General features: G+C 38.9%; 1 protein-coding gene across 2 annotated transcripts in view; it reads right to left on the reverse strand.

Annotated features, from left to right (window-relative positions):
- LOC124616076 (heterogeneous nuclear ribonucleoprotein H-like) overlaps positions 1 to 12,370 on the reverse strand; it is a 33,619-nt gene extending 21,249 nt beyond the window's left edge. Inside the window, exons 1-2 of one of the 2 annotated variants that reach the window (XM_047144326.1) lie at positions 12,242 to 12,370; positions 11,503 to 11,611 (exon numbers count right to left, since the gene is read on the reverse strand). In XM_047144326.1, the coding sequence (XP_047000282.1) occupies positions 11,503 to 11,611; positions 12,242 to 12,289 (157 nt within the window). In that variant the 5' untranslated portion in view covers positions 12,290 to 12,370. The remainder of the gene's footprint in view (positions 1 to 11,502; positions 11,612 to 12,241) is intronic. The other variant, XM_047144333.1, reaches the window with a different exon arrangement.
- Between the last annotated feature and the right edge of the window lie 8,194 nt (positions 12,371 to 20,564).

Here is a 20,564-nt window from a genome sequence, read left to right on the forward strand (position 1 = left end):
ACTTCATGTCAATCTCATTTTTGAGACGTTTGTATTCCTTTTTGTCTGCTTCATTTACTGCATCTTTATGTTTTCTCCTTTCATCAATTAAATTCAATGTCTCTTCTGTTACCCAAAGATTTCTATTAGCCCTCATCTTTTTACCTACTTGATCCTCTGCTACCTTCACTATTTCATCTCTCACAGCTACCCATTCTTCTTCTACGCTATTTCTTTCCCCTGTTCCTGTGAATCGTTCCCTAATACTCTCTGAAACACACTACAACCTCTGGTTCTTTCAATTTATCCAGGTCCCGTCTCCTTAAATTCCTACTTTTTGCAGTTTTAATCTACAGTTCATAACCAATAGATTGTGGTAAGAGTCCACATCCGCACCTGGAAGGTCTTATAATTTGAAACCTGGTTTCTAAGTATCTTTCTTACCATTATATAATTATCTGAAACCTTCCAGTGCCTCCAAGCCTCCTCCATGTATACAATCTTATTTCATGATTCTTAAACCAAGTGTTAGCTGTGATTAAGTTATGCTCTGTGCAAATTTCTACCAGGCAGCTTCCTCTCATTCCTTATGCCCAATCCATGTACACTTAATACTTTTCCTTCTCTTCCTTTTCCTACTACTGAATTCCAGTCCCCTATTACTAATTTTCCCTCCCTTCACTATCTGAATAATTTCTTTTATCTTATCGTACATTTCTTCAATCTCTTTATCACCTGCGCAGCTAGGGGTGAATATAAACTTTTACTTACTGTGGTAGGTGTGGGCTTTGTGTCTATCTTGGCTACAATAATGGGTTAACTGCACTGTTCGTAATAGCTGACCCGCACTCCTATTTTTTTATTCATTATTAAACCTACTTCTGCATTACCCCTATTTGATTTTGTATTTATAACCCTTTATTCATCTCACCAGAAGTCTTGTTCCTCATGCCACCAACTTCACTAATCCCCACTATATCTAGCTTTAACCTATCCATTTCCCCATTTTAATTTTCTAACCTAGCTGCCTGATCAAGACATTTGACATTCCACACTCCAATCCATAGAATGCCAGTTTCTTTCTCCTGATAACATCCTCCGGAGTAGTCCTAACCCGGAGATCCAAACGGACTATTTGACCAAAGTGGACACCATCATCATTTAACCATACACTAAAGCTGCATACGCCTGGGAAAAATTACAGCTATAGTTTCCCCTTGCTATCAGCAGTAGTATCTGTTTATAATTACATCAGTAGTATCTCTTAAAATGACAGAATATAGCGTCCTGTGACTTTCCAATTTACAGAAAAATGTTGAAGTGGAAAAGTTAACTTAAAGTTCATATTTTCATCTTAAATTTGTAAGTTTAAGGAAGTCCATTAGCGTGCGGGTGTCAACTAAATTTCAGAACACCAGGAGGGAGCTTTAATGTTAAACGTCTGCCAGGTCTCCAGTAGTTTTGGTTTATTATACGTTTTTGTTCTCTACTGTTTTAAGAGTTATTTACAAAATATACATTTAAAAAAAAAATTAAGACTGAAGGAAAATACCTTATTTCTTAATAGTTGTGATACAGAGGTCGAATGTATATATCTCGAGAAATTCATGACCAAGTTGACATGACCTATATGACAGATGAAATCAAGATAGCTTGAAGAGTTGTGTTTCAGAAAACAGCTTATTTTGATTGAATCTTGGCAGGGTGCACTAGCAGGTGTTACCGCCTCCCTTTAATCCAGATTTTTAAAGTAAATGATTGGCCATCATTTTCAATTGGAGGCACCACAGATTAATTGTTTATGTCTGAATAGGTGCCTATTCTGCTGTTTTATTGGCCTATTTATAATTTGCTTTTGTTGTTCTGGTTTCTTTGAAGCCAATGCTAAAGGCTTATGCTGTTTAATGAATTATATAGTGCATCTGTGGCCCAGATAAATTTTGGTCTGTTCCAGGATGCATTTGCTGTCTCCGAACTGGTATGGACTAATGTGTGTACTGATGAGCTTTGAATGTCATGCGAGTATCTTTGCAGTTGCTTTAATGATTTGCTGGAAAGAAAAATTTTTCTGTAATTACCAGCATATTGCTGAAATTATTTTTTAAAAATATTTGTAGCTGGTTTTATAATTCTTTTGGTTGACTTGCTAAAAGGCAGTAAGTTTTCATGGTTTCTGGTAAGAGCTTAAATTACTAAATTCTATCCTAAGAGTTAATTATTTGATGCATGGTTGTGTTTGAATTCTAATTAAAATTATTTGTGCTGCAGGGAACTGCCATTAATAATTTCTTGTATCCATTGCTGGTATGCATTACTTAGGATCGAGCCCCGCATACCCATGCCTCATCTGCTTGCTTAACTGGCTGTTTTACGCTATTTGGAGTGCACATGTTCAGCAGCCCACACTGGTGCATCTTGTTTCCTCCAACTACAGTCACACTACTTACCGTACTTACTCGAATCTACGCCACACTTTTTTCCGGTTTTTGTAATCCACAAAACCACCTGTGGCTTAGAATCGAGTGCAAAGTGAGCAGAAGTTCTGAAAAATGTTGGTAGGTGCCGCCACAAGTAACTTCTGCCGTCGAATATATGTAGCACTACACAGGCATGCTTTGCAGGCACAAAGGTAAATACTGGCGCCAAAACCTCTGCGTCAGTAAATAAATTTTTAAAAAAGGTGGAAGACTAGCTTTTTTTCCCTCCGCCCCGAGTTTCGACCACTGCATTTTCATACATTATCCATCTAAGTAAATACAAATTCCGTATTGTTCATCTTCAAATGTTACAGCATTTCAATGTACTACGAAAATCCAACTGGCAAAACTGGTATGGATGTTTGTCAATATGGCCAACTCTACGTTCTGAATTTTTTCCTAACTGTGAGAAGAGATGGTTGCTAATAGGAACTTTTATGAATTGTGAATCACATGCATTATTCTCTTCACCATAAGAATAATACGAATATACACATTTTGCCACGTATTCTTTCATGTTTGCTGCTATCTCATTTAAATTCTGTCTGCCTATTAAACTACAAAACTAGAGTGAGAACAGCAAATGCGGAAGAACATACATATCATGTCATGTTTATATTCATATTATTCTTATGCGTAATAGTGATACAGTCAGAAATGAAGCACGGCAATTGACTGTATTTTTAAATCTAAGATGACCCTAATTTCTGTGCAGAATGTAATGTACTAAAGAGGTGTCTGCAAAGATTTTCAATCAGAGAAATTTTTTTGCTAAACTCTCGTTCAGAATATCATCTATCATAAACAGTCTATTATTTGGTTCTTGTTGATCATTATCAAAGAAAGCAGCAGTGTAAGTAACAACAAATAGCAGTCTCTTGCCATTGTTTCGCTAATGAGACTATTGCTCTCTCTCTCCCCCCCCCCTTTTTTGTAAGCAACGGTATCACACACAAAAGCAAGCCATGCTGCGAGTGGCGACAGGCTTTAAACACTCATTATCAGAATGTGACAAACGATGCATGACAGTACAGTAATGCATCTTCAGCTTAGAGTGACAAACACCTATAACAAAGAGAGCGGCACTTATCAGATCAAAGAAAAATAAGCAATCAATTCAAACCAGACGAAGCACGTGAAAAGGAAGGGTTAAGCATACGTCACGAACCAAACTACTGTAGCTGTATCGTCATTCATTCGGCCTAAATTGTGTCTCATATTACAATGGACCAACTTTGTTTCGATTTGGAGGTGCCGCCTAAGACTTTTCTCTCCCCTTGAATTTCGAGTCTCAAATTTCAGCTGCGGCTTAGATTCAGGAAATTTTTTTTCCCTTTATTTCGAGTCATTTTTCAGGTGCGGCTTAGATTCGAGTAAATACGGTAATGCTCCTGTTAAAGTTATACTTGGAATAATTCTGAATTTGTATCCTTTAGCTTGTTGTCTTCGGCTTAAGCTATTTCTGATGTGTATTGGAACCCCAACTTATGCCTTAATCTGGGTTAAACTTTAAGTTTTCTGTGAATTATTTAAATTTGCATTGAATTTTAAATGGATCTCTCACTGCTTCGCCTTTTGATTAATTTAAAAATAATGCTGAATTGGCTGCCATGTGATTGAAATTGTAAAATAAACATGTATTCTGCCAGTAAATGAAGTGAGTACAATTGTCACTGGTCCAGCCCTTCCTGGGTTTCCTTGGTTGAATTAAGAGGCCATTATCACTGTTTCAGTGGTGTATGTTAGGGTCCCAGGTCTCATAACCTGGAATCATTCGAAGTGGACCAACGTTTGCAAGTAATTGACAAAAAAGGATTTCACTTGATGAAACAGCCTTAAATATGTTACACACTAGCAGTGTAATGTAATGGTTCAGATGGATTCCTGCGTGCGGAAGATTGTGTTCCAATTTCATCAGGTACTCCAAAATTTCTTATTTGTAAACATTTATCCAAAATATTTTTGTTCAATTAATCTTTTTAAATATGATTTATTAACTTATAATTATTTGCTGCACCACTTTAATCATTGTATTATGTTTATTTGCTCTCATTTCTCTGTCTTTTTTCATTTGGAAACTGTGCATGACATTTTAATTATCTTCATTTACCTATTACATTTAAAAGTTTTAAAATGTTGATCTGTTTGTTAAAAATGGAAGACAGTGGAGGTGCAATGGTTGAAACATGTAATTACTACAAGAGGGACATTTTCTGTGTGATAGTCATACAAACAAAAAATTCAACTAACTGAGTACTACTCACGCACCAGGGGTTCCACACAAAGTTAACTACGTCAACAGATAGATCATCCATCACAAGAATTGAGAATTTCAACATTTCTTACCTGTTATCGATACTGGCAAGATATGAAAATGAGAAATGTAGATGGCCATATCTTTTTGACTGCACTGACTTAAAAGCTTACATTTATTACACCACCACACGACACTAGACCTTAGCTGACGAATTTCGATTTGTTACGTCAACTTCCTAAGAAAGAAGTGTTCAGAGGTGAATGGACAGTCAGATAAAATGTGCCAAAAAATATTTTTTTATATAATAGAAGGAAACATTCCACGTGGGAAAAATTATATATAAAAACAAAGATGAGGTGACTTACCGAACGAAAGCGCTGGCAGGTCAATAGACACACAAACAAACACAAACATACACACAAAATTCAAGCTTTCGCAACAAACTGTTGCCTCATCAGGAAAGAGGGAAGGAGAGGGGAAGGCGAAAGGAAGTGGGTTTTAAGGGAGAGGGTAAGGAGTCATTCCAATCCCGGGAGCGGAAAGACTTACCTTTGGGGGAAAAAAGGACATATGTCTGCTTGTGTCTATGTGTGGATGGATATGTGCGTGTGTGCGAGTGTATACCTGTCCTTTTTTCCACCAAAGGTAAGTCTTTCCGCTCCCGGGATTGGAATGACTCCTTACCCTCTCCCTTAAAACCCACTTCCTTTCGTCTTCCCCTCTCCTTCCCTCTTTCCTGATGAGGCAACAGTTTGTTGCGAAAGATTGAATTTTGTGTGTATGTTTGTGTTTGTGTGTCTATCGACCTGCCAGCGCTTTCGTTCGGTAAGTCACCTCATCTTTGTTTTTATATATAAAAAAATATTTTTCGTATCATGAATAAAACAAAACAATTTTGGGATTTTTCCTTTGGTTGTACTATGGAATCCTGCTTATTGCCGAATTTCACTTTGATTCCATTGGCTTTGAAGCTTCAATTTTTTACAGCACCAAGGGACTGTATACTTTAGTTTGCCTAACCTTTCTTGAGAGTTTTTTAACAGTGACAGTGGGACAAGGACAACAAAGGGATTATATAAGGGTTCCGTTTTACCAACTGAGGTGCAGAGCCCTACAAAGCAGATGAAGACTGAAACAAGAGAAGGAACTGTAAATAAAATTCCAGCAACAGGAATGACAATATAAAATGATAACACTGCAGAAATTTAACTGAAGCTGATACATGAAAACAAAATCACATGACTAGGATTCCAAATGATGGTAGGAAGAAAAAATTAAAATGCAAATGATAAAAGTTAATAGATTGATTTAAATGATGTGACAAAGGATTAAAAGTAAAAAATCAATTAACTGAATGACAAAAATTGTGATTTTAACAAAGTTTCAGAAATATTTTTCAAAGCACCTGAAGAGATTTGAATCCATGACTTTTTGTATGTTAGGACTATCTTTACCATTCACTACACCACTACTCTGCCTAACTCATACCTAAGGGTCCAGCAAATCACACGAAATCCCTCTTTGATTATTCACAAATCAGGCACTCATGTTAATAACTTCAGGGTGTGATACCGTGACTCCTACCCAACATCACTGAACAGGTGGTTTTCAAGAAGTTGATCACACCCCTGGGGACATCTACTTGTCTGTTTCACTTGCACCACTAACTCCCATCTGATCCGGAGTTTGGAAGAGCAACAACTTATGGTGCTTGTTGATAGCGTGTTCTTTGATATTACTGCTTGAATACATGGAGAGACCTTAATTTACTAATATTTTTATGCGGATACACTCACAATAACAGTATTGATATCCTAGCCTTCTACTAACTTCCAGGAGTGTGTCAACCAGAACTAAATCACCCCCACCTTCCCGAGGAAGGTCAAGTATGGACAGTTTCCAATGGCATACCTAGTCTAACAGCCAATAACAGGGAGGCGACATGTAGACAACATCCAAGATGGTGTACCCAGGCGACAAGACTGCTAAGGCAGGACGGCGAAAAGTCTACACTACCGGCAGCTATACTAGATCAGTCTCTCATGGCTGTTGAAGACAACAGCACAAGTCAATGTTTGCTGTGTTACCATTCAATAAACAAATCACTACATTATGCACCAGCCTTCAGCAGTACTGCAACCTTTGACATTACACTTAGTATTGTTAAAATAAAGGAAATTAAAATCTCTCTTCCATATGGCTACAGGGATTTTATGCCTTTCTATGTGGCAATGCAGTAGGATAATAGATCGTCAACACTGTTGTTTTAGATAGACAAATTGTGAAGTGATGGTTGATGGGCTGAGTGCAATCTTCACATTTTTTGTGAAACATTAAGGTAAGGCTCTTTGTTAATGAATGATGTAGGTCATTACACTTCCAGTGGACTGGTGCTAGAGTTCCAGCTCAAACCATTTCTGAATCCAATGACATTTTAACCTAGTTTCCACAAAGTCTTGGATGGACAGCTTCGGTTCCATTTCTACAGCTGAAAGCTACACAAGTAATTTTTTTTATCTATGACACGACACTACACACACACACACACACACACACACACACACACACACACACACACACACACACCACTACCCAGACTGTAATGTGGTAGTTCAAACAATTAGAATTTCATCTGCTTTCAATGCATTAACTATCAATATTGCAGCATCACTGGAAACTGGGAACTCTTGTACTTCAAGATCACAAGCCACAACATGTGAACTATGTCCTGGAAGCTCTGTGTACTGACTTCAATTGGACACTCGCCTGTCCCAGCAACTGTGCGGCCTTTGGCAAAGTTTCTTTCCTGATCTAAATAAATTTGTTCAATTTCTTTCTGGGCAATGCAGAAGCAGCATGAAATATCACAGAACTTAAATCACGAGGCATCAATTTTTCATTATCTGAAGGCCTCTGAAAATAGCATGGGCTGCCAATCTTGGCTGTTCCTCCAATTCCATCGCAAGGAAATATTCCATGTCAATTCCACAGAAATTCCACTCCGTAGCTATAGCAAAGTCATTTTCATGCAGGAATAAAGTTACAAAATTCTTGTATTGGGCAGCAGACCCATGACAAGTATGGTACGCAGAGGATACAGTGGCTGATGTCCAATGACTAGTTTTGGATGATGGGGTGGGTGACTTCATTTATTTGTTCAGGGGAGGCAGACAAGCATTTGCCAACTTTTGGGTGGTTAGCAATGACAGAATTGATGCACATGGTCTAGAATCTTCCTCCAACAATTTTACAGACACTATGTTGTTGTGGTCTTCAGTCCTGAGACTGGTTTGATGCAGCTCTCCATGCCACTATCCTGTGCAAGCTTCTTCATCACCCAGTACCTACTGCAGCCTACATCCTTCTGAATCTGCTTAGTGTATTCATCTCTTGGTCTCCCTCTACGATTTTTACCCTCCACGCTGCCGTCCAATACTAAATTGGTGATCCCTCGATGTCTCGGAACACGTCCCACCAACCGATCCCTTCTTCTAGTCAAGTTGTGCCACAAGCTCCTCTTCTCCCCAGTTCTTCTCAATACCTCCTCATTAGTTATGTAAATCTTCAGCATTGTTCTGTAGCACATTTTGAAAGCTTCTATTCTCTTTTTGTCTAAACTATTTATCGTCCATGTTTCACTTCCATACATGGCTACACTGCACGCAAATACTTTCAGAAACAACTTCCTGACAAATCAATACTCAATGTTAACAAATTTCTCTTCAGAAATGCTTTCCTTGCCATTGCCAGTCTACATTTTATATCCTCTCTACTTCGACCATCGTCAGTTATTTTGCTCCCCAAATTGCAAAACTTATTTACTACTGTAAGTGTCTCATTTCCTAATTTAATTCCCTCAGCAACACCTGACAATTCGACAACATTCCATTATCCTTGTTTTGCTTTCGTTGATGTTCATCTTATACCCTCCTTTCAAGACACCATTAAAAAAAAAAAATCATTTTTGCTTTACTTGTAGCTTTATATGTCAGGTGTGAAATATCCACAACATTCCTCCCATTTCATGAACAGTGAGATATCAAAATGAGATTTTGGCAAATTATAGCACCCACAGGGTATTTTGCCACATAGTTATTATGCAAAACCGCCATCTACCGTGTTATTCCACTAACTACAGACTTTTTTTATGAAAGATGTAATTTTTCATGCTGTCATTAGCTAGTGAAACAAAAAATGCTATGGGTTTTGGAACATAAGTGAAAACATTGCACATTTATTTTGCACCAAGGATGCACTTTATCATACGATGCTGACCTTAATTTAGTGAGGAACAGAAGGAAAGCTAATAAATCACTGTTTCAGAATTCTTTCACAGCTGCACCTCCACAGCATGTTAGTGAGGCGAGACTGTAAATTCCGCCGATTTAGGGCAAAATAAGCAAATTTTAACACGGCAACAAGGGAAATGTTTAAATTTCAAGTGAATATTTCACAACAAAATATTTAGGTTCGTATGAGCAGTTGCCAGCGGGCTCGTGCGCATGCGCAGAGCTGAATTCGCGTATGAGCAGTGCCTTCCTCCCGCTTCTGGCTACTTGGAGCGTGGCTGTTTGGTGTACGAGCAGTAGCAGCAAGTAGCCAGAAGCTACCCGGAAAAATTTTCCTGGCGCGCCCAAGCTGCCAGATTCGCGCACGTGCAGAGCAAGCTGAGTTATAGTGGGGGGCCCTTCCTCACGTGACCCGTGGCCGTGTCTTCGTTTACAGCTCCCACGTCAAATGAAAACAAAACAGATTTCTGTGGCCGGGAGCCATCAAGTGAATTAATATACATTCTCATAACCATGAAAGACCAAAATAAGTTAGTAGTTTCAATTTTCTGATTTTATATTATTTCCAGTTTATTAGTAATCAACCATTAATGTCTTAATGAAGCTATTTCTGTCTGTTTTATAGAGAAATTTGCTGGAGTTAATGTTTTTTCCGCTGAGGCAGTTAGTTTATTTGAAACGAAACGAAGTGTTTCATTCCGCGCTATTAGCTACTTTCAACCTTGTTCAATTTAAAGTGCAAATTTTCATTTTCTGGGATGAATAACGTTATACCATAATAAAGAACCAAATATGAGAATACAGTACTGGACCTCCAAGAAAATTTGTATCACGAGAACCACATGAAAAGCTGAATATCAGGAACTTCAGAGTCCATCTGGACATAGAAATGTGCAATTAGAGCGGAATGAAGCATTTAGTATGGTTTATGGAATTCCGATGCTGCTGGAGTAGTCTCTGATGTCCTGTTCCTTGTATGACACTGTAAGATCTCTTAATGCTATATACATACGAACATACGTAATCATTGACTTGAAGCTAAGTGGGCAAATTTGGTCAGTGGTTTTGAACTAAATATTTTGTTTCAAATATAATGACAGCTGTAGCAGAATTTTATAGATCTGCCTTCTGTGAAAGTGTTTTTCGATCACAAGGCACTTGTCTCGTACTTCCTCTGGGCCTGAAGTTATTTCTTTATTTGTGTTTACGTCTTAAATTTATAGAATGCCATTCTATCCTAAATTTTAGACTGGCAGCATACCATGTTTTATCGTTTTAACTCCCCACATGGCTTCATATTTATTCCTAGAGTAGAATATAAACTGTCAGTTGTACCGTTTCTTTGCCTCATAGACAACCATGTTAATTTTTTCACATTTTGAAATAGTTATGAAACTTATTGTCCTTTATTCCGGTGTAAGCTACACAAGAAACTCTCTCTTTTTTTTGTTGCAAGTAATTTGTATTCCATCCTACTAGCTTTTTGCAGTGATGTGTAGATGTAAACGTGTTGAAAATGCTACATAACAAAATTGCAGAGCACGAATTAAAAGAAAATATCTGTCAAAAATTTTATGGTACTTCGAGCTGTGGAGTCTAATTTTGAAATGACTCAAAAGCCAAGAACTGCTTCCTTATTTGCATCCTTTATCTGTGTGGGATATGATAAAACAATTCAGTATATTCTCTCAACAACATGCCGCACGGGCGGCACGGCTACACATGGTCACGTGAGGCCCCACCAGAAATACGACGAAAAGCGTATGAGCAGAGCAAGCACAAAGCACGGGCTGCCTACGTCATCGTAGCTGCGCATGCGCAGTACAGCCTGTTGTCTGGCGCATTCTGGTAACTGCTCAAACGGACCTTTTGTGTTAATATGGATGTCAATTCCCAGCACTCAACGGTCATTACCAATATCAACACACTATGCCAGCACTGCCATAAGTAAAATTTAACCCATTAAGCTCCCCACTGACCTTTATAAAACAATCATCTACCTTACTGACTTCAACCCCATAAACAACAACTGTACAAATGCCAAGAGAAATACATGGGTCAACATTTACTGTTCACATTTGATATCAAAACTGGAAAACAAATTCTGAATTTTCAGCTTAATGTAATTCCAACAACAGTTCGCATTATCAACTTTCCAAGGTGAAACAACATATCTTCCTGCAGACTATTTAAACCTTGTAAAGACATTTCTAACATTAAATGAATGTATGGCCTGAAGTATTCAAAAATAAAAGCGCTTGAAGTAAAACTAAATCTACAGCAACGTAAATGTATGACAACATTGTCATGTACTGGTATTCGCCAATCTCTTAAACTCAGAAGCAGTTCCGGCCTCTAACAATAATTTTATTTAATGTTCACTCACGTCACATGCAACTAAGCTACGACTACAAGCACAAAAAGCCCTACACTCTCGTCCACTTGATCACAGAAATTAACGTATGCTTAATGTAGGTAAAATATCTTTCACGATACTCACTGAAAAATTGTAAAATTTCGTCGACCGTAGTCGACCATGGCAAGCCACGCAGTTTAACAACATAAGCCTCGTCGTCATGATCACCAGAGCCCGACATCTTTCTTTCCGGCTGAAAATAAATTTTGCACACTGAGAAAATCATTCATCCAACACTAAAATACTCTTGCTACAATTAACACAAATAATTTCACATCCTACGCTAACATATCCCCACGAACATCTAAGCAGTACGAACATATCGAAGGCATAAACAAATGTACAATATAATTTCTCATTGGCCAATACAAACATTGATAAGAGAAAAACATTTGTGTAAATCCTGACACGTTGACAAAGCTTAGAAAGCAGAACACTGATTTAACACTTTTCGAAAACCTTTAGTTGGGCAAAATATTTCATATCTCAACAAAAAGGGAGATAAATTGTGCACAAGATCGAATGCCTTTAACATGCGGCATTTTGCTGCTTCATGCATTTCAATATTTCACAAAACTTTGCTGGAAATCCTCCAGACTGATCAGATTCTTGGATTTTAAGCTACACGAAATCTTAATACTTATGAAGAATATATTGGGTTCCTTAATAGGAATACGAATACCGTTATGGCTGTTTCACCCGCACCCGGAGCCGACCACTTACGCATTACAAGATATGTTTTTCTTAGTAGATCAATTTTCTTACGTAATAAACGAATTCTTCCAACATTCATCATTCACAAATAATTACAATAATTCCATACCTTTACTTCAGATTTCATATCCCCATCAGTACTACGAGTTTCCTCCATGAGTAAAATACCTACGTTCGATTAAGATGGCGACTCTACAGGACCGGGAAGATCGAAGATTTCCACAAGAATGGCGTCAACGTAAACAAAGATACTACATACCAATTCATACACAAAGATATTTCTTGATACAACCTTCCAATAAATTAAGCTCTAAAACAAATCATTAAAATATGAAAGCAATTTCAATAATTATTCATTTTCATTAAAAATAAAATATTTTTATATTTTTCAAAATCAATTAATCAACTACTCACTATGCACATGATATGGTTTCGTCAGGTGTATTCAAGTACACACCGGTTCACACGAGACATCAACGGATGTTCATCTCGCATCAATTCGTTTAAACCAGTACCGATGGGTGAAAGTATACAGAACGACCTCCATGTCAAGTAGCACGGATTCCGAAACTCGCACTTTTCTCACACGACAAACTGCAAGCTGTACGTAACGGCAGTCAGATAGTGCAGTATTTCTGGATTTCCAAAAACCATTTAAGTCCACCACATCTATGTTTGTTATCAAAAGTACGATCATATTGCGTATGAAGCGAAATTTGGGATTGGATTTAGGTTTTTTTGGGAGGGAAAATGCAGCAAGTTATCTTGCATAGAGAGTCATCGACATATAAAAGTAATTTCGGTTGTGCTCCATGGAGGTGCGTTGACACCAGTACTGTTCGTGTTATATATAAATAACCTTGTGAACAATATTAATAGTAATCTCAGACTTTTTGCAGATGATACAGTTATCTATAATGAACCACTGTCTGAAAGTAACTGCATAAATATTTAGTCAGTTCTTCATAAAATTTCAGAGTGATGCAAAAGACTGGCAACTTGCTTTAAATGTTCAGCAATGTAAAATTGTGCATTTCACAAAACCAAAAATCCTATGAACATGATTTCAATGAGTCACATTGGGAATCACTCGACTTGTACAAAGACCTGGATTTAATAATTTGTAGGGACGTGAAGTACAATGATCACATAGGGACAGTCGTGGATAAAGCAGGTGGCATACTGCATTACGTTGGTAGAATACTGGAGAAATGCGATCAGTCTACAAAGGAGATTTTTTACAGATCACTTGTGTGACCATCTGGGAAAATTTTTCAAATGTGTGCGAGCTGTACCAAATAGGTATACCAGAAGACATTAAATATATACAGAGAAGGGCAGCACGAAGGGTCACAGTCTTGTTTGACTAGGGGGAGTGTGCCACAGAGATGCTGAGACACTGAACTGGCGGAATCTTGAATATAGAAGTAAACTATCTCACAGAATAGCTACAAAGTTTCAAGAACTGGGTTTAAATGATGACTCTTGGAATATAATGCAGCCTACCATATTTCACTCCCATAGGGATAAAGAGAACAAGATTGCAGTAATTACAACGTGCACAAAGGTATTTAAACATTAATTCTCCCCACACTCCATATATGAATGGAAAGGAAAAATACCCTAATAACTAGCACAATGTGACATACCCTCTGCCGTGAACTTCACAGTAGTTGCAGTGTACATCTGTAGATGTAGATGTGGCTGTAGATAGAAAAAGTCGGAATGTAGTATCGAAATTGAAAAACTAACAATGGTAAAGTTTAGTAATGGTCAAAGAAACCTTGATGACACATGTTCTTGATCAATTTTGTGTGGCAAAGGCCAGAGGAGTGAAACTACATATCAAAGCATAGCCATTTCTTTTCTAGGAAAATATATACATACAAACACAACAAATAAATTTTATAAGGGAATACACAGAGCCTGTTTAGTGTACCTATTATGTTTTTTTTCCCTTACTTAACTGGTATAACTATGGCGACCTCACACAGCTATGTAGAGTTGTATCCTATGTACCATGTGTGTGTGTGTGTGTGTGTGTGTGTGTGTGTGTGTGTGTGTTTACAAACACTGTGCCGTCAAACATTTTGCAGCAGCCACCAGAGGCGCTGTGTTATACAGGTGTTTTCATTTTGGTATTTTTTTGTTATACTTTTTGTATTTTGTGTCTTCCAGGCATGTAGAGAGTTTGTGCACAGTTACAAGATAACTCTGATGTTTGTTCCCTGCATGTTAAGTGGTTTAGTATTGAAAGACGAGAACGATCAAACAAGCTGTGTATTTTTCACCATCTTCTATGGCTGTGATCAATAAAGCTTACATGAATTGTCTGAGGGAGTTTTTGTGTAGTCTGGTTCCATTGTATTAAGTACACACAGGTTGTAATAGTCGAACAACAGCCCACAAAGCTTGTGGCATCAAAGTGGTGACCTCTATGTGATTTACTCTCATAGTATCATTGGATTCACGAGCGGTTGCGAAAGAGATTTGCAAAATGACTCATGCAAATCCCACCATGTCACGATTGGCTGTAAGACTAGCATCTTTTTGGCTATATAATGCAGCTTTGTGGTTTGTTCAGGTGTAGGTCAGTTTTTTTTCTATTCCGGAATTTCGGCAGACATTACCAAGTTTGCGGTGTTAGTAAGCCGATTAGACCACCGGTATGCCACAGAATGCAAAATATAATTACCTCGCCACTAGTGGCTAACTCCTGCTACTGGCTTAAAACAGAATTGATGTGGTGAGTTTCAGCATCATAGGAGGAGGGAATCCATTGGGTTCTTATACAGGAAGATACTGGAGACAGAAAGCCTTAACAGTACTTGCAGCATCTAAGAAGCAAGGCAGATACAGGAAATGTTCTGGGCAACTTGCTGCATATGATATGGAGAAGTCATTTGCCACTGCCCATCAAAGCATCCAAAGTGTCACTGTCTGACACAGCCTTGGACGTTGTAGCGGAGTTGACAGATATTATCCAGGATGCAATGAGACCGGCTCCTGTTAACACAATCACAGTGTTAGTGTCTTAGCGCGACGCCAACTGTTTCGCGAGCAGATTGCAGCACCTTGGCGATGAAGGTAGAGCTACTGATACAGCTGATTGGCGAAATGTTATCTCAATGCAATCCAAGCAACGACAAACGCCGTAATCGAGACTGCCGATGTTAGTACAGCAGATCATCGATGACCTCTTCCAAACCTGAGCCTGAGTAACAAGCTATCTACTGGTATCATCAGAAATTCGGGAGGGGGGGAGGGGGGGGAAGCGCACAGATGCACAACTCCCTGCACTTACCCAATGGCAGTTGTGGTCGGAAGTAAGCACCTCCTCCAATTTCATATCAGTGTCTCCTCACAAGTTTGTTAGTGATCGGTGGTATGACAGGAAATATTAAATAGCTAACAGATCCCATTTGCCTATTTACCCACATAGTATGTTGCACAGGAAGCGAATATAATATTGTACTGTCTGACGATTGCAAACAACTCAGTTACAACAATGTATGATTCTCTGTACTTGGACCTGCTTTTATGAAAAGCCTTCACATGGGATTATATCATTGCAGACATTGCCAGACCTATCATGGGAGCAGACTACCTCACCCATTACAATCTACTACTAGACATGAAGAATTTGTGTCTAGTTGACAACACCATAGGCTTAACAGAGTCCAGATTTCAGTGGAGGGCAGCCATTCATAAAACCAAACTAATTCGTTTGGCAGACGGAGAGTACACTGAGCTGCTGTATGAATTTCTGGCTCTGGCATAATTCTTGGGGTCGGCCTAGGAAGATAAGGCAAGACAATGTCCATTATAAATGCAAAAGCAGAGATCGAAAGTATGATTCGTGAAGATGTAATGCTGCCTTCCAGCAGTCCCTGGGCTCACCGCTACATTTGGTCCCAAAAAAGTCTGGTGATTGGGGGCATTGTGGTGACTATAGAATACTGAATTCCAGAAGAATATCTGACATGTATCCAGTGTCACTGTTAAATGATTATAACTGTGCTGTAATGTGGTAGGAAGCTGGTGTTGAGTGGAAGGACACAAGGTCACATATTTATCAACATATTTATTAAAAATGAAAACCAGTTTACTAAAACACAGAAGATGATGCAAGACAATCTGAGTGGCGACCCCCAGACTTAATTAAATTAATTTCCAACAACACAACTGTAGGTAGATATTAGATAACTTTCAAAAATGACTGAATGTAATTTAAAAAATATTTTTTTAAAACAACATTAAGTTAAAAAAATTGATTGATGCATAGCAAAGAGGTCTAATCAGATCAAAAACCTAGAAAATTAACCTGTATTTACAACATTACATTTTTCAAAAACATATTGAAAATAGCTAACAGGTCGTTAATATCAGCCATCCATTATCACATAACCGTTTGCAGATAATTAGAAGGAAAACGACTGGTTCCAAGCAAGGAGAATAATCTGAAAACATTAAAGTTAAAGTGTGGTGCAAATGGGAGCTGCAGAGCCAAACAGTTTCGCTTTCTTCATTAAGTGTAGATGGCGATAGCCACTGGAGAGATAGACACTTTCAGTAAAGTCATTTATCGTACTCAGGCCTCTTTAGCTGGATCTACAATATAAACAACAGGTACATCAAGCTATCCTGTAACGCTCGAACCACTAATTAACCACTTTTATTTACAACACAAATAGACACTATAAATGCACTTGAAAAGGGTGAAAGTTGCACATGAAGCATCCGATTCCAAAATAAACAACAAATTTTAAATATAGGTGCTCCCAAACTTAGCCAAACAGCTTGAGCACCAATAGTTTAGTCAGACACATTTACACAAACGTAGCTCGAGTGGGATCATTTAAAGTAATTGTTAATGAAAATGTTTGCATGTCATGTGGATAATCAGGATAGAGAGTTACAATAGCTACTGCACGACAGAACATAATTATGCACATGGTAATCCGACACTCACCATCATTTCTTTTAGATCTTAGCTTCAGTTGAGAACTGCTCTACCAAGGGCTGCCATCAACTAGGTGCTATGACGAGTTTGCTAAGAACCAGGAACCAACATATGCTCAGATGCTAGTGACAGGTGCCACTGCACCCAGGTCTTGCAAATTCAAATGCCAAGAAAAGGTTAGGTTCTGTACATCATGCAGAGATAGCTTCTTCAATGAGCAGATTTCACAGTCCCAGCCAACACTCAATCCCATCCACAGTGACCAAACACAACTTTAGCAGTGGGCCACGGATACAGCTCGCAACAACGTAACAGCGTTTACTCCAGCCACTGTCAAACACACCGCTCAAACGCCTATAACTTCGAGAACGACTCCAGGTCACCATAGTTCTTAAATGCTGGTCCACAGGCCTGCTCTTTTCAGGTGGCAAACCGTTCAAGAAGCTATTGTGTCCAGAAAATGGGAACTATCGATATCAAAACGTGACTGCATGGCACATATGTGTTGAGCGGTGCAGTTACTTTTAGTGTCCTGGACTGTGAAAACCGTAAACACAGATCCCTCAACGAGACATTCCCAAGACAACGACATCACTCTTTTTGGCCTCTCTCAGAGAAAACCTATAGCTTTTGGATTCAGAAACGCTGCTCAAACATGGCAACTCCTCATTGACCGTGCTACAGGGCCTAACTTTTTCTTTAGCTTACATGGGCGATATTTTAGATTTTTCGTCGTTAGGAGAGCAACGTCTGTAGCATTTAACGGAAGTATGCAAGCGCCTGGAAAACCACAGCGTCGTCCTAAACACCGCTAACTACATCTTTGGTCAGCCTCAAGTGATTTCGTAGGACATACGATAATAGCATCAGGTTAGCTATCTCTATCAGGGAAGATGGAAGACGTGTTACGGATTTCATGCCCATATATGGTAAAGGAACTGCGTCGATTCTACGGCAGTTAAGTGTTTATCGCCGTCACTTGCCACATTCTGCCGAATTACAGGAGCCGTTAATTGCAGTGCTAACCGATCCAAAGAAGAAGGATAACTCGCCTATAGCCATAACTGATGGAAGAACGCTGTAGTGACACATGGCAACCACTCATGTTATTCTTGCGCAAACTATTGCCCTCACAGAAGCTGTGGAGCACCTACGACACAGAACTTCTAGCCGTTTATGAGTCTGTCAAGTACTTCAGGCCTCACCTAAAAGCTAAGCACCTTATTACCTAAGTCGGTTACAAAGTGATAACTTACACCTTTCACCAGAACAATATGAACTGTTTACCTAGGCAACACAGTCAGCTAATGTTCATCTCACAATTCAGCACAGATATCCATCACATCTCTATCATCGACAATGTGGTGGCTAATTGCTTGTCCGAGGCCAGAAGCATTAGTAGCATGATCGAGTACGCCACACTCGCCGCCACTCAACAGTCAGATCAAGAATAGTCAAGTCAAGAACTAAAGGAACTTTTATCAGCAGGAACATCGGAGTTGGATCTCCAACTTATCTAAATTCCAGGGAGTGATGTCGAGCTGTATTGTGACATGACCACGTCTAAACTGCGGTCGTTCCTATCTATTGCCCTCAGAAGGGACAGCTTCAATACGCCACACGACTTGGGGTCACCTGGTACTTGACCGACGACTTACCTAGTGACGAATCGTTACGTGTGACCAGGAATACGGAAAGAATGCCCTGAATGGGTAATTGCGGAATGAGATGGCACAGCTCACTTAAGACAACACTAATGTGCCACGACACTGAATGCACCAAGGTCCTTTCCATGGTACACTCAGTCTCAGAAAGACTTTCAAACCATATCTAGTCGCTTCTTCAGAGCGACTGGTGTATGGCGAGACCCAGTGTATGGCGAGATACTGAGGCTCCCATGAGAATTCGTAGAAGCAAACGCTCTATCGCAACCAAGGGATGATCCATGAAGATTGTTACAATGACTGCAAGAGCACATGACCCGAATCGGCCCACGTCAACCTTACAGACATGGTACATTTAAAATTTTCGTGCATAGTAGCCAGATAAGCGGTTCACACTTCTTGTAATGCATGGAAGGTAATGAAACGTCGTTGCAGCGGTATAAGCAGGCTCCTACCATGTAGTCGCAGTGGGAGACAAGACAATTGATACTTCAACTAGCTAGGGTTAAACCGGCTTACATTTTCCATGAAGAAACAATGTCATAGCATCCAAGACTATGTTATTACTGCCTCATCACTTATTTCATAGCTACCAGCGCAGATTACAACATCAGCGGACCTGCCACCACATACGTCAAGATCCGGGAAGCACGTCCAATTTCCAGCCCGCTGTTTGGAATAACGTTCCGCTCTAGCCATGTGGGTTGATGTGGTGGCATCGTGAAGTTACGTAGTTTTGTATCGCATATGTTGTGTGTGCGTATGTGTGGGTGGGTGGGTGTGTTTTTACAAATGCTACGTCTTCAAACATTTGGCGCCAGACGTCAGAGAAGCTGTGTTTAATATGTACGTTTTTGGTTTTGTTATTCTTTGATTATACTTTGTATATTCCATGCATGTAGTTTGTCCATAGTTACAAGAGAACTCTGGTGTCCATTCCCTGTATGTTAAGTGATTTGCAGTTGCAAGCTCGTAATGAGCAAACAAGCAGTGTATTTTTCTCTGCGTGCTTTGGTTGCAATCAGTGAAGCTAATGTTAATAGTTTGAGGGAGTTTTTGTGCAGTCTGGTTCCGCCCCATTGTGTACATGCTGATTCCAATAGTTGAATGACAGCATGTACCGACATAACTAATAATGTCCTAAAACAACTTATTTTTCACCTTCATTAGAGCATATTTAAACTTAAAAATGCCATTTAACGAAAATTCCCTCATCAACTTATGTTCCTATTTACAAACTGCTTAAGTGTCAAATCTGTTCTGTTATTGTAAAGTCTAAATAATTTCTCACTTTCAGATATCTGACCTCGCGTATGGACGAACATCCAAAGGAAAAGATATACAAATCCTCATGGAACATTTGCAGTGTGCTACGAAAACAAAGCAAAGTAATAAATTAAAAAGTAAGAAGATACAAAAAAACAAAATCCACCACTATAAAAACAGTGCGAGTTTGCGAAAATAGGTTAACTTACGATGATAGCAGATGATAATATCGTCAAAACTTTCTTCCTAAGAAACCATGGTGGTAACGTGGCCGGATGTGATGTGACGTTATGTTGACGATCTTTGTGAATGTTGCCATTTGAGACTCATTGTGGAATATTTTTACATGAATTCGGTAAATGTGACTTGGTCTTCAATGGACAGAATACCCAAGTCGCTCTGGAGCATTTACGATTTACCATAAAAACAAACCAAAATAATAGAATAAATATTAAGAAGAAACAAAAGTACAAAAATCTATTAGGATAACATGAGTTAGTACGCCGAAAGTAGGTTAACTTCCAATGTTAGCAGAAGAC

This window comes from Schistocerca americana, chromosome 1 (genome assembly GCF_021461395.2).
Source record: "Schistocerca americana isolate TAMUIC-IGC-003095 chromosome 1, iqSchAmer2.1, whole genome shotgun sequence".
In the NCBI taxonomy this organism is placed as follows: domain Eukaryota; kingdom Metazoa; phylum Arthropoda; class Insecta; order Orthoptera; family Acrididae; genus Schistocerca; species Schistocerca americana.